The sequence below is a fragment of the Crotalus tigris genome, unplaced genomic scaffold (assembly GCF_016545835.1).
Source record: "Crotalus tigris isolate CLP2741 ecotype Arizona unplaced genomic scaffold, ASM1654583v1 scf7180000024167.7108832, whole genome shotgun sequence".
NCBI classification, from domain to species: domain Eukaryota; kingdom Metazoa; phylum Chordata; class Lepidosauria; order Squamata; family Viperidae; genus Crotalus; species Crotalus tigris.
In genome coordinates, this window is record NW_024100417.1 from 2,656,283 (window position 1) to 2,669,733 (window position 13,451).

The following is a 13,451-nucleotide window of genomic DNA, read 5'->3' on the forward strand; positions in this document are numbered from 1 at the left end:
TGTAAAATAATAAGTAAAGCTACTGAACTGCATTAACATATATTCTCCAAAGACTGCTAGTACACTCCGGGTAATCATTGAATTAACGACCACAATCCAATCCAAAATTTAGGTTGCTAAGTGAAACATTAAGTGAGTTTGCCCCGTTTTACGACTTTTCTTGCCACAGTTGTTAAGTGAATCATTGCATTTGTTAGTAACATGGTTGCTAAGTGAATTGGCTTCCCCCTTGACTTTGCTTGTCAGAAGGTCGCAGAAGGTGCTCACATGACCCTGGGATACCGCATCCGTCATAAATATGAACCAGTTGCCAACCATCTGAATTTTGATCATGTGACCATGGGGATGCTGCTACGGTCATGTGAAAAACTGTCATAAGTCACTCTTTTCAGTGCCATTGTAACTTTGAATGGTCACTAAATGAATTGTTGTAAGTTGAGGACTACCTGTACTACATGCTATGCCGAAAGACACTAGCTAGCAGGAAAGATCCGTGCTTTAACAGTGCTTCCATTTAGTTTGTGCAAGTCTGATCATAGAACATAGAATACTGGAGTTGGATGGGAAGGTGGAAGTCTTCTAGTCCAATCCCATGCTTCTAGTCCAATCCTATACCAGGGGTAGGCAACCTTGGCTCTTTTATGACTCGTGGACTTCAACTCCCAGAATTCCTGAGCCAGCTATGCTGGCTCAGGAATTCTGGGAGTTGAAGTCCACGAGTCATAAAAGAGCCAAGGTTGCCTACTCCATCCTATACCATATACCATTTCAGACAAATGGTTGTAGTACATAGAACATATGATTTATTTGTAAGCCCCCCAGCACTCGAGATCACCCCGAGAATACACACTGAAATTCAGAAAATGCATCGAATCTCTGCTGCTAACTTTTACTTCATTATATAATTTAATTTATTTAAAGCTGTGTCCCCAAAATGTTTCTTCACTAAATGGTAATAAAAATCTAACAATTGAAGGTATACGATCTTTGGTTAGACAGAAATCTGTTCATTCTTTAAGTTCCCCAACCCCCGGTCTGTGGACCAGTATCGGGCCGCGGCATGCCGGCAAACGCTCCGCACAAACAAGCAAAGCCCCTTCCGCGGGATGCAGGCAGCACACAAAACCACGTATCCTTTGGTCCGCAGAAAAACCTCTCTCTGTGGAACTGGTCCCTGGTGCCCAAAAGGTGGGGGACCTTTGCTTTAAGATATATTTAGATATAACTGTAAACTTTGGTGTCTTTGTAAATGGTCCTTATATTAACACCCAATGCTCATATATTTGATGTTCATACTTTTTTTATTCTACATTGTCTAAGAAATTCGTATACGGTATGTATTTGGTAATCCTAAAAGTTAGGAATATAACCGTAATATAGGCTATTATGTGAGTCCTATTTGAGACTTCTTAAAGCTTCCAAGATAAATTGTGTCTTAGTGAGATTTTAACAAAGGATTTTGTTCATCTTTTGTGTTCTTAAACACTGCATTGCACCCAACTCCTGATTTCTCTGAAGCTTCTTTCATCAACTCAGGCAGTGGTACGTAACTCTGGCTGTGCATAGTGTTTATAATAAGAGATCAGCAGGATTGCATTTTCAGTTTGTGCATGTTGTTCTTCCCTTTCCTCACTCAGGTAGAAGTAATTGTCCATTCTTTCTGCACTACATTTCTTAAATAACTTGTAACTGTTTGTGGGTAACTGAATATAGGATTCATCATCTCATATGTAAGAGTTTAGGACACGAGGAAATAAGAAAAATAAGAAAGCAACAAGCCAGGAGAGAAAGTAGGAAAAAAGTAAAAAACTTAAAAAGGGTAAACTGGAAGCATCTCAACAATATAGAGCAGTGATGGCGAACGTTTTAGAGACCGAGTGCCCAAAAACTGGCCCAGCACCCGCTCCACCCCCTGCCTGCCCCTGCTCTGCCCCCCCACCCCCTGCCCCGCCTGCCCACAGGACCACTCACCGCCTCCAGGGCCTGCCGCAGATCACCCAGGCAGCCCAGCAGCGCTATGGTGGTCATGCCCTTTGCCCGCGCCCTGCAACATCAACTGCATGATGGGGTGTGAGGGCAGAGTCTTGTCTGTGCTGCCTGGCTGCCATGTCCTTGGCTGCGCTGCTCTGTATGGGCCACGCTCAAGGGTGAGTTTTCTTCAGGGGGTCTGCTGGAGAGGAGGGGGGGGCGTGGGGGGAGGCAAGGCTGGGGCAACGGCACGTGTGCCCACAAAGAGGGCTCTGAGTGTCACCTCTGGCACCCATGCCATAGGTTTTCCACCACTGATATAGAGGAAGATATTGAAAATTTAAATAGAGAAGAATAATATTCTTAATGTTTGTTATGGCAAAGATTTTCCCACTGAACATTGGAACTTGGAATATAGGTGGCATCTTCTTGTAAGTTAATATGGGGGCAGTTGAGATATCTGTGGGAATTTATGCAACAGGAGAAACATACTACTATAATTGTTTTTCTATGTCACCATGAATGTACTTGTTTTAAAAAGTACAAAGGTAAGCTTGTTTTTTGGTATTTTGGTATTTAACGTATAAATAGGCAACCTATAGGAATTGTTACACTACAACTCCCATTGCCCATGTTGGCTTGGAATAATGAGAGTTGGAATCCAACAACTACAGCCAGCTGATTCTCTCTGATCTAAATAATAAAAATAGGAACTGCATTGATACAAGGTATACTAGATCCTAATTTCTTTAAAAATAGAGAACTATGGTATGGGTTCTGGAAAGTATTGGACTAGAAATTGTTGATAATATTTGTAGCTCGGGTTGTAGGTTTTGGCAGCAGTCTGTTCTCCGAGCTTGCTGTTTAGGTCCTGGACATTTCATTACCAAACTAGGTAACATTTTCAGCAAGGTTTTGGGTGAAGTATTGGAAGTATTGGACTCCTGATTTATAAATTATATTTTAAAGCAGATCTCTATCTAGGCTTCCTATAAGAACCTAAAATATGATCATTGATTCTAGTTTAAATTAGTTTAAATTAGAACTTTGAACTAAGACATAGCTTAACATAGAATTATAGAAGGTATGCTGTATTAGAGTATCAGTTTGCAAAATGTTCCTAAATATTTTCTTCCCCTTTCTCGTCCCCTTTTCATTCCCATTCTTTTTTAGCTACCTAAATGATTTGGACAGAATATCCCAACAGAACTACATTCCAACCCAACAAGATGTGCTACGAACCAGAGTGAAAACTACAGGCATTGTAGAAACACATTTCACCTTCAAGGACTTGTACTTCAAGTAAGTGGCATTAAGAGTTGCAGGCTGCCGTTTATGTATACTGTTAAACCACAATTTCTTGGTGTAAAATGTATTGCTCTTCTGCACTTGTGGTACAGTCTTTGACTTTGGCTCACATAATGTAGTATCTTTCCGATTCTGTTGCTAGTGATTCTTGATAAATCCACGTTTTTATTTTCATTGTTTCATTCTTTTCAGCTGCTTTTATGTTGGGATCACAAACACAGGTACAGAATCCTTGCTTTACAGGAGCATGTATACTAATGGTATACTGGCTTCTGTTTTATATTGTTGATTGGAAGTGTAAAATATAAAAGCCCCACCTAGAGACTTTATCATTTGCCATGCATTTATTTTCTGGTGTTGCAGTGGGAGTTGAAATTAACATGGCTCTCTGAACAATGCATGGCTTTCTCAGCAAAACAATAGACATAGCATTAACCAGTCAATAGTACAGAACATTGGCAAGGAGCATGCATAATTATTTAATTGCTTAAAAGTGCTTGATGTAGAATGGGGCTGTGTTATTTTCCACTGTGATACACCTAATTAGTTACGTCATGACTGAATGACATATTAATCATGTACCTCCATGTAGTTTGCCACCTCGTCTCCTGATTGATCCTTGTAGGACTTGTGATGTGTTCTTTTTGTATACTTTCAAACATCTTGGCTCTGCTACTACTGCCTCTGATTTGTAAAATACAACAAAATGCAGAATGAATGCGAACAATAAGAAATTCATATTATTCCTGGTGCACAACACCATCATGCTTCATGGTGGGATAAGAAACCTTTGCTTTCACAGTTCCTGGAGCTCCAAAGTGTTAAGCTAGTCTAAGAATCAAATAGTGAAACTGTAAGGGCATACTCTCTTGTGCCAGGTGCCACTTTTCCCAGTGTTACTTAATTAGACTTAGGTAGTAGTCCCTTTGACTAAATTTCTCACAGTCATCTTTTCATGCCAGCTGAAGGTTCTGTTAAAGCCACATAGTTCCCCCTCATTCACTATTCACCTTACCTTGCCGATTATAATTTTAAAGCCGTAATAAAGTCTAAAAGTAAAGCTAAAGAAATTGGGATTGGGTAAAATAGATTTGGGGCTTGAAATTGTATAGGGCAGGGGTAGGCAACCTTGGCTCTTTTATGACTCGTGGACTTCAACTCCCAGAATGCTGGCTCAGGAATTCTGCAAGTTGAAGTCCACGAGTCACAAAAAAGCCAAGGTTGCCTACCCCTGGTATAGGGAGTCCTCGACTTATAACCATTCGTTTAATGACTGTTTGATTTATGGCAGCACTGAAAAAAGTGACTTATCACCACATGACCATTGTAACATCCCCACAGCTATGTGATCCAAATGTTGATGCTTGGCAACTGGCAGTGTTTACAATGGTCCCAGTGGTCTCAGGCCATGTGATTTCTATTTACAACCTTCCCAGAAGGCTTCGGACAAGCAATGTCAGTGGGAGAAGCCAGACTCGCTTAATCACTGCATGATTCACTCAGCTGTGGTGATTCACTTAACAACGGTGGCAAAAAAAGGTTGTAAAATGGACTTGACTCTGTTAACCACTGCGTCACTTAGCAATGGAGGTTCTGGTGCCAGTTGTGATCATAAGTCAAGGACTCTCTGTATATAATAATCACTTGTAAAAAAATCACTGTGGCTGAGCCTCTGCTATCCTTGTGTATAATAATCTTGCATCAAAGATGAACAAGACAGAGTTTATGAATTATATGTATTGAAAACAACATAAATGCAGCATAATTTATGTACTGCACAATCTTTTCAGTCTGCTCCACTGGAAAAGCACTGAAGCTCTTCTTCTATTCTCCTTGTTTTGTTTTGTTTTTTCTTTGTCTCTTTTTAATGAGGGGAAAGTATTTTTTGGCATAACCTATCTTAGGTGTGACTTTTTTGCAGGAGGCCTAGATATTTCAGTGTCCAGCTCCACAGTGTCAAGTAGTAAAGAAATGCCAGTCAGTATTCTTTCTTCACTACCAGCTTTTGCTGGTTCTGCCCTGAGCACCTGGAACAAAATATTTTATTTGCGTAGTACATTACTGTGTTTATGATAAGGCCTCAAAAGGTTACAAAAGCTTGAGCCTAGAGCAGGGGTAGGCAACCTTGGCTCTTTTATGACTCGTGGACTTCAACTCCCAGAATTCCTGAGCCAGCATGGCTCAGCTTGGAAACCTCCCTTCCCCTCAGCATGGCTGGCTCAGGAATTCTTGGAGTTGAAGTCCACGAGTCATAAAAGAGCCAAAGTTGCCTACCCCTGGCCTAGAGGAAAGAGGGCTTAAAGGGATATGGTTTGTATCAGAGCTTTTTAGAATGATGTAATTATGTTATTTCCCTCATCCTATTTTCATATCATAGTCCCCCCCTTTATAGCACTAAATGAAAAATAATGATTTAGCATTTGATGATTAATCCCAGCCTTGGGTTTTTTTGTGTTGTTGTTTTTTTGCTAGCTGCCCCAAGCATATAACTCTGACTAGTATACTGCAAAGTATAAATAAAGCAAAAATAGCATCAAAATAGCCAATGTTACATAAAGTAATGTGTTCAAACAGATTCAGACAGAAGTTATTAAAGCCTTTTATAATTTTTGTGGTAAAATAATATACCAGTGGATATTTTAATGAACTTTAGCCTTTCGATCTCAGGGCTGGCAAAGTCATTTACAAGCTTATTAAAGAACCCCTATTGTGCATGTGTATTTGTGTAATAACTAAACAGATGGATTTAGGGTTTGTTTTTTTTTTTTTTTTTTGCTAAATGAATCTTCAAGTCCTTATTTTTCTGCCAGGATGTTTGATGTTGGTGGTCAGCGTTCAGAACGTAAGAAATGGATCCATTGCTTTGAAGGCGTAACAGCAATTATATTCTGTGTAGCTCTCAGTGATTATGACCTTGTCCTTGCTGAGGATGAAGAAATGGTATGTTGCTGTAGAATTATACTCTAAATAATGTGGAATGCAACAGAAATTCATCTTAAACTTTGCATACTATAATTTAATCAAATGGCCCATGTTTTGCTATTTTTATTCCTTGAACATTATAAATGGTATTATTTCAGTAGAGCATAGGGGCAAGCTTTTCTTGTCTGCATTCTCATAATTTGTGCAGTGAATGTATTTGAAGTTGGGAGGTTATGGAAAATAAAATTGCCTCTTCATAATTGAGTGTGAACATTTAAATCTACATACATGATTTGAGATGGGAAAAAATGGTTCCCGACAGAAAAAAAAGTGATATTTCAGAGGCTTTTTGTAACATTTGAAAAAATGTAGACATTATTTAGCAGGTTTGAAGGGATGGTTCTACTTTTAATGTTGGGGTTATTTTTGACAAAATTTGCACTAGTAATTATATGCTAATTATATGACGTATCGATGCTGACTTTCATTGGTGTTTTTTCTGTTCAGAATCGAATGCATGAGAGTATGAAACTCTTTGACAGCATTTGTAACAACAAGTGGTTCACTGATACATCAATCATTCTTTTCCTGAACAAGAAGGATTTGTTTGAGGAAAAGATACGGAGGAGTACACTAACAATTTGCTATCCAGAGTATCCAGGTAAGATTTGTCTTTAGGCAAAACAGAAAGTCAGCAGATATGTGTTTGTGTGCGTGTGTATGTGTGTGTTATAGTAATTTCATTAAAGATGATAATTATAAAAATAAAAATTAATATAAATTAAAAGATGAAAGAATAGAAAAAGAGTAAAAGATGTGGAAAATAAAAAAGAAAGAAAAGTAAGAATACAGTAGTTCTCGACTTACAACCATTCATTTAACAATGGTTCAAGGTTGCAACAGCATTGAAAAAAGAAGTTATTGTGGGGGAGGGGAGTTTTGGAAAGTCATTAAAAGTGGTGATTGTGATGGTGCATTCCTCTGAATATCAGATTTGGAAAACAGCAGCAGCAGAGTTAGTCCTTGTGTGTCTTACTTTCCAGAGTAAAGTAGTTGGGCACTGTGGGAAGTAAGATGATGGACTAGATAAGATTTTGATGTAATTCGTTAGAGCTGCTCTTATGTTCAGTGTCATTTTTCTAGGTTCTAATACGTATGAAGAGGCTGCTGCATACATCCAGTGCCAGTTTGAAGATCTGAATCGAAGAAAAGACACCAAGGAAATTTATACTCATTTCACCTGTGCCACTGACACCAAGAACGTGCAGTTTGTGTTTGATGCTGTTACAGATGTTATAATTAAAAACAATCTGAAGGAATGTGGACTGTACTAAAAGGAAAGAAAGAGAGAAAGGTAAATTATGAACATGAACTTTAGCATTGCACAAAGAGATACCATTTGAACTTGTGCTAATTTTTGAATTTTCTTCTTTAGATTTCAGGATGTGGACTGTTTCTTTGCTGCCTTGTGAGACAGCTGCAAGCATGAACAGGACTGGAGAATGAAAACAGCATGCAAAACTTTGCATTCTTTAGCACAATCTTCTATATTAGGGATATTTTACTGGTATGGATGGTGAAGTTAGATTCCAAAAATGGAACTATTGTTAAGTGTGATTTTTTTATCATCCAGGCATCACTTGGATTGCATAATTTGAAATATGTACAGCTGTTACAAAGTTTTCATCCCAGAACTTCAATATGTAGCTTTCTTTAATAAGTCATCATTGCTCTATTTTTAAAGTTTTTCCATCAAACTATATATTGATTAAATTTTATTTTCTTTGCAATGAATCTTACATTTTAAAAGCAAACAAAAAACACTTAACTATGCACATGATGTGACCAGATCATGCAGAAAGTATTCCTCTTAGCAGGAACCTTTTATTTTTAAAACTTGGTATGGTCAGAACTTGCTAGTATTGCAACTACTTTAAAAGGGCCTTAGAATTCTTATGGCTAAAGCTGTGGCTTACTTCTAATATATACTATGTCAACATTCTGCTACATATACTGTAAGGCTTTCCCCTTCCTTAAAACGTAGATTTCCTGTAGCAGGTTTAACAAATTATGTGTGGCTTATGGGTTGGGAGGATTTAGCCTGGTTTATGCCGAGTATCAATTTGCTGAGTATGCATCTGGTGTAGCAAGTAAAATCTGATTCTTATATGAAATTTCTGAAGTGAGTACCAGTTAGCAAAGTGATTTGTAAAATTCCGAGCTGGAGGGAGAGAATATATGCTGCTACAGGGCTACTGTATCAACCACTTAATTGTTGTGTATGTGTTTGGTCTTAAAGCAGTGGGGAGTTTTGTAGACAGTGGAATTTGTTCTGCATTTACCAGGGCCTTTTATCCTTAAGAGATTTTGGAAATGTACCAACAGCATGTAAATGTGGTGCCAAGTTCCTGTTTGCCATTGTTTTCCTTGTAATGAAAATTAAGCAGAGTAAGGGTAATTCTTTGCTTAACCATTACACTGAAACTCTTTCCCAATTTTCATGTACAGTTTCAACCTGATGATGTAGTTATTGGCAATATTAAAATAGTGAGTTAAAAAAACTTAAAAGTTCCTAACTTTATTGGTGCCATTTCTGCAAATCCTTGTTAGTTTCTTCCTTGCATTTCTGACTTTTGCAAATTAAAATGTTAGTCTGATTAATTATTTGCTATTGCTAAACTGTTATATAAATAGTTGCAGGGTTATATCTTGCTTTGACAAAAATTCATTAGTCTGCACCAAATATTGAGGTAGACTTTCATTAATCGAACAGACTTCTTCCTTTCCTTTCCTTTCCTTTCCTTTCTTTCTCTTTTGACTGTGCAGTCTGTGTGTTGTCTAAGAATGGAGTTAAGGTATTGCAAAACAGTGGGCAAATCCAGCTACTAGTGAAATTGATGTTGCTGACAGAACAGAACCAATTTAATACCATTTTATTGGTACTAGTAACTTTACAAAGAGTAATAATAACATCTGAGAATAGTGGCAAGTCAATTGTCAGTTTTTATCATTTGTCACATCAACAAAGTATTACAATGGCTATTTTAAAATGATACATTGTAATGGTTTATTTATATCTTGCTTTATTATTTTTGTAAATAACTCAAGGGAACAAATATATCCTCCTATTTTTCCCCACAAAAACAACCCTATGAGGTGAGTTGGGCTGAGAGAGAGTGACTGGCCCAAAGTCACCCTGCTGGCTTTCATGCCTAAAGCAGGATTAGAACTCACAGTCTCTCAGTTTCTAGCTTGGTGCCTTAACCCCCTACCTACACTAAATCTGAATCTCTTGCTACTGTTATAAATACTTTAGCAAAAGAAGTGATGATGTTCTACTCATATATATAAGATGCTAAAAATAAATATCTTACTAGGTTTCTGAGTGTACAGTGGGAGAACACTCTTCATACAGTAAATGCATGAATCTATTAACTCAACCATCTATGGTGACATGTACATTTTTTAAAAATGGGAACATATTACAGGTTACTTAATCGGTTTAAGACCAATTTCATATAAGCATGAATATGTATTCAAATCAGGGAAAGATACTGTATAAATTAACAATGCATTGAGCCACCACTTCAGTTTCTGTAAACAGCATATGAATCACAGCAGATATTTTTGAAAAGAAAATGTGAAGAGGAATGTCTGGAGAAAAGGAATATGAAGAGGAATGGAAGAAATTACTTTTCAATCATGCACCCATACTTTTTAATACAAATTTATTTTTATCTCTTCACGTTTATTTGAAGCTGCACGAGGAATTACTTGCAGTGCATCTTAATGCAAGTGGTATCTTGTCTAACAATACAACTGTTTCGTTTTTGTATCCCTCTGTTCCCTATATGGGTGTGGAGAAATTCTCTGCCCCTGTGATGTCAATGGCTCAAAGCTGTATATATGTATGTTCATTATCACAGGATTAATAGCACAAGTAGACAAGTTGTCTCCACAGCAGGTATTGAAGCACTGCTGTATTCTGTGAGTTTAATTGGTATGGGGGAACAGACCCATTCTAGATCACTGAATTAGATACTATAAAACTTTTTTTTAAAGACACTGGGTTCTAATTGCACCAGTTTCAGACAACTACAAATAAATAGTGTGTTTGATCTATTTTAATAGATGTAAATTTGGAAAATACCTCATTTCTATATACAATATACAGTTTTTGGACTTGGGACATTCAGACCATTGGTTTTACAATGAACAGTTCTGTTAAATAAGACCCCAAAGCACTGCTTGTATTTTTCCTGTGAACGGATTATGGCTTATTTATAAATAGTTAAATGCGGAGGTTCAGTGTTTGACATAAATTCATTGTAAACAAGTTTGTCTTCACTGTTGCCCATGTTACAATTTCCACTTTCACAGATTGTAGAGTACTTCAGAAAGGAAACTTGTCAAAGAAAATTATTCAGAAATTGGAGACTCTTAACTTTTTGTTCCATTAGCTTTTTTGATGGCATGTTCTTGGTAGAATTGTTTATCTTGGGTAAGAACTGTTATCTTGTTAGAATTCTTTATCTTCTATGGAGAAGTGTAGATTCCTGAATGATGGGTTGCTCTTTGGCTCTGCTCAGCAGAATGGTGAAGCTCACTGGAAGCTCTCGTTCCTGATAGATGAAGATGAGATGATATTTTGACTAATGAAATCAAATTACATTTGAAATTGAAGTTGTCAAGAGCATGTCAAAGATGTAAAGATAGACTTTATGTATATACATACATGCATGCATGCATACCTTCAGATATTTTTCAGCTTCAACCCTAACTTCCTACTAATCATGTTCAGTGATCATGGCGTGTGAAGTCTCGCAATATCTACAGATTCTGCAGGTTTTTTGGAAACAGTTGCATCCTTACACATCTAGTACCATGTAAGCACTGTGGATGACCTTGAAATAGCTAAATAGAATTGTACATGGCTAGTTCTTGGCTGGGGTGGCCACTAGGAAATCTCAGGTATATTGAAAAGCTGAAAAAACATCCTGAAAGAAGACAAGGGCTGACCACTTCCATGTCATTTTCAATCCTGCTTCCTCCCCTCACCCCATGAATGTGACTAGTCACTAGGAGTTGATTTAAGAGAGACTATTTATCTAGTCACCTGGGAAAGCCAAGGGAAATCATCAAAACAATTAAAAAATGAAAATTAGAGTATTTCGGACATGTGATGTGACACCCAGAAAAATACAACATACTCCATTTAACCCTCCAGGGAAAGATTGAAGGCAAACGAGGTCCAGGCAGAAGAAGAACATGGCTTCAAAATCTAAGGGATTGGTTTGGACAAAACTCAGCAGCACTTCTTCGTGCGGCTGCTGATAAAAACAGGATCGCCAACATGATCGCCAACGTCTGATAACGGATATGGCACAAGAAGAAGAGATTTATCTTTAAACACTCCTGAGCCCTTTACTGAGCACCAACTTTGATTCTCCAGTACAGGAGATGGAGAATCCACCAATGGGTTTTCTCTCTCTGCCTGCTCTTGAGACCAAGTAACCAAATGTGACACACCCCCTCTTGCTAGGAGATCCAGTCTTGACTTGGTCTCAAGCTCTTGAAGACGTGTCAGGTTTGGCTCTCAGAGATATTAGCAGGTCAGAGACCCATTTGTGAATTCTCCCCTCTTAATAATTTCCCCAGTACTCTGACTAATAATCTCAGCCTGGGAATTTCTCCCTGCTGTTCCCCTACAGTGTTGGGCTCAGCGCTGCCTCAAATCGGCTGATTTGATGTTTCAGAGGTGGGGGGGGAGGCACTACAGCCTTCCTGTTTTTTCTTCCTTCCCCAGAGCCCTCGGGGGGGGGGAATTTTCCAAGATTGTTAATCCTCCTGAACAGAGGACACATCGAGCCCTCAAACTAATTCCCCAGTCCTTCGGAATTTCTTCGGCAGCCCTATACAGCCGTGGGCACCATTTTGGTTGCCGCCGAAGGCAGCAAATTTTAATAAATCAGATCTGAAGGCCTTCTCCCTTCACTCATTTGAATCTCATTAGCTGGGGAATCTTGCACAGCGCATAGTGTCACTGTGGGCTTCCCCCTTGTCCTCGTGTAGCTTGTCTTTTGAAATTTTTTTTCCGGAGGCCATCCTCAACGGTCGGGAAACAGCGGCCGCCATTTTGGTTGCCGCCGAAGACAACGAAGAGACACTCCTGGTTCCTCCAAGTAAGTCTCTTGTGGTTTGGGGGATAGGGTCCTTCGGCCCTACCACAACTCGGTCTAATTTGATTGCAATTTCACAGGCCTACTGCAGCTGCCATTTTGGGACACATACAAGCCCTGCCCCAGGGACTGTCTGTAGGCCTCATAAGCCCACGCCCATTAACTACACTGGTATTTTGCAGACTGGGCCAAGTTCTCAGGCCACCAACAGAAATTCACAGGCTAGGCCAGATTCTCAGGCCACCATCTTGATCGGAGCAGCCATTAAAATTCACATTGCCTCTGCCAGGCCTCCTTTCAGGCCCTCTGCGCCCTTCATTGGGCTATCTGGTGCACCTTGACTAGTCACCTAAGGCCTCCAGGCGGAGCCCATAGCGGGTCCCAACTGTGCCTTCGGTCTTATACAATGACCGTGACCTGAGTCAGAAATATTAATGGTCAGGTGGTCAGGGGAGCAGTCTTCGTTACTTGCTCCAATTTCTCTTCCAGCCAACCGCTTGCCTGCCAGAGCTACACCTCAGTTTTCCTGAGATAGCTCGAACCAAGATGGAGGACTCAACGATGTCTCAACCCATGAGCACTGACTCTCCATCCTCCAGTTACGGCTGGCACAAAACCTCCAAGCAGGAGGCAGCAGGCAAGCTCAAGAACAAAACTAAGGCCACTCTCAAGAAGTCTTCCAAGTTGGTGGAGAAGCAAGCCAGCTGTAGGCACCAGGCTCTGGAGAAGGAGTTCTCCAGAACGCAGAGACTGGCAGGATCAGAGACAGATCAATTGGTGGCCCCTGAATTTGACCTTCCTTTAGGCCCTTCATCCTCTGCTCGGGGCATGTGGTCATTGGCAAAAACCTCCGCCACACATTGCCCCCCTTCAATGCCAATTCAGCACATGGCAACTAATCTCCCAACCCTACCCTCAGCCTCGGTGCCTGAGGCCACATTCACCCTGACAGCTGCTGGGCTCAGGGGACCAGACCTCGGAGACATTTTCTCCGATGGTTGCCTGGGGGCCCTGTTGTCCAAGGTGGTGGACCATGCACTGGCAGAAAGGTCCTACCAACCGCCTGGTCAGGGG

General features: G+C 39.7%; 2 protein-coding genes across 2 annotated transcripts in view; one reads left to right on the forward strand and one right to left on the reverse strand.

Annotated features, from left to right (window-relative positions):
• The window catches only part of GNAI3 (G protein subunit alpha i3), a 32,953-nt gene extending 24,194 nt beyond the window's left edge, over positions 1-8,759 (forward strand). Inside the window, exons 5-9 of the mRNA XM_039323114.1 lie at positions 3,142-3,270; positions 6,087-6,216; positions 6,706-6,859; positions 7,342-7,552; positions 7,634-8,759. Coding sequence (XP_039179048.1) covers positions 3,142-3,270; positions 6,087-6,216; positions 6,706-6,859; positions 7,342-7,532 — 604 coding nt within the window. The 3' untranslated portion in view covers positions 7,533-7,552; positions 7,634-8,759. The remainder of the gene's footprint in view (positions 1-3,141; positions 3,271-6,086; positions 6,217-6,705; positions 6,860-7,341; positions 7,553-7,633) is intronic.
• Positions 8,104-13,451, reverse strand: part of GNAT2 (G protein subunit alpha transducin 2) — a 36,377-nt gene continuing 31,029 nt past the window's right edge. Inside the window, exon 9 of the mRNA XM_039323115.1 lies at positions 8,104-10,820. The gene's annotated coding sequence lies outside the window, so the exon portion shown is untranslated. The remainder of the gene's footprint in view (positions 10,821-13,451) is intronic.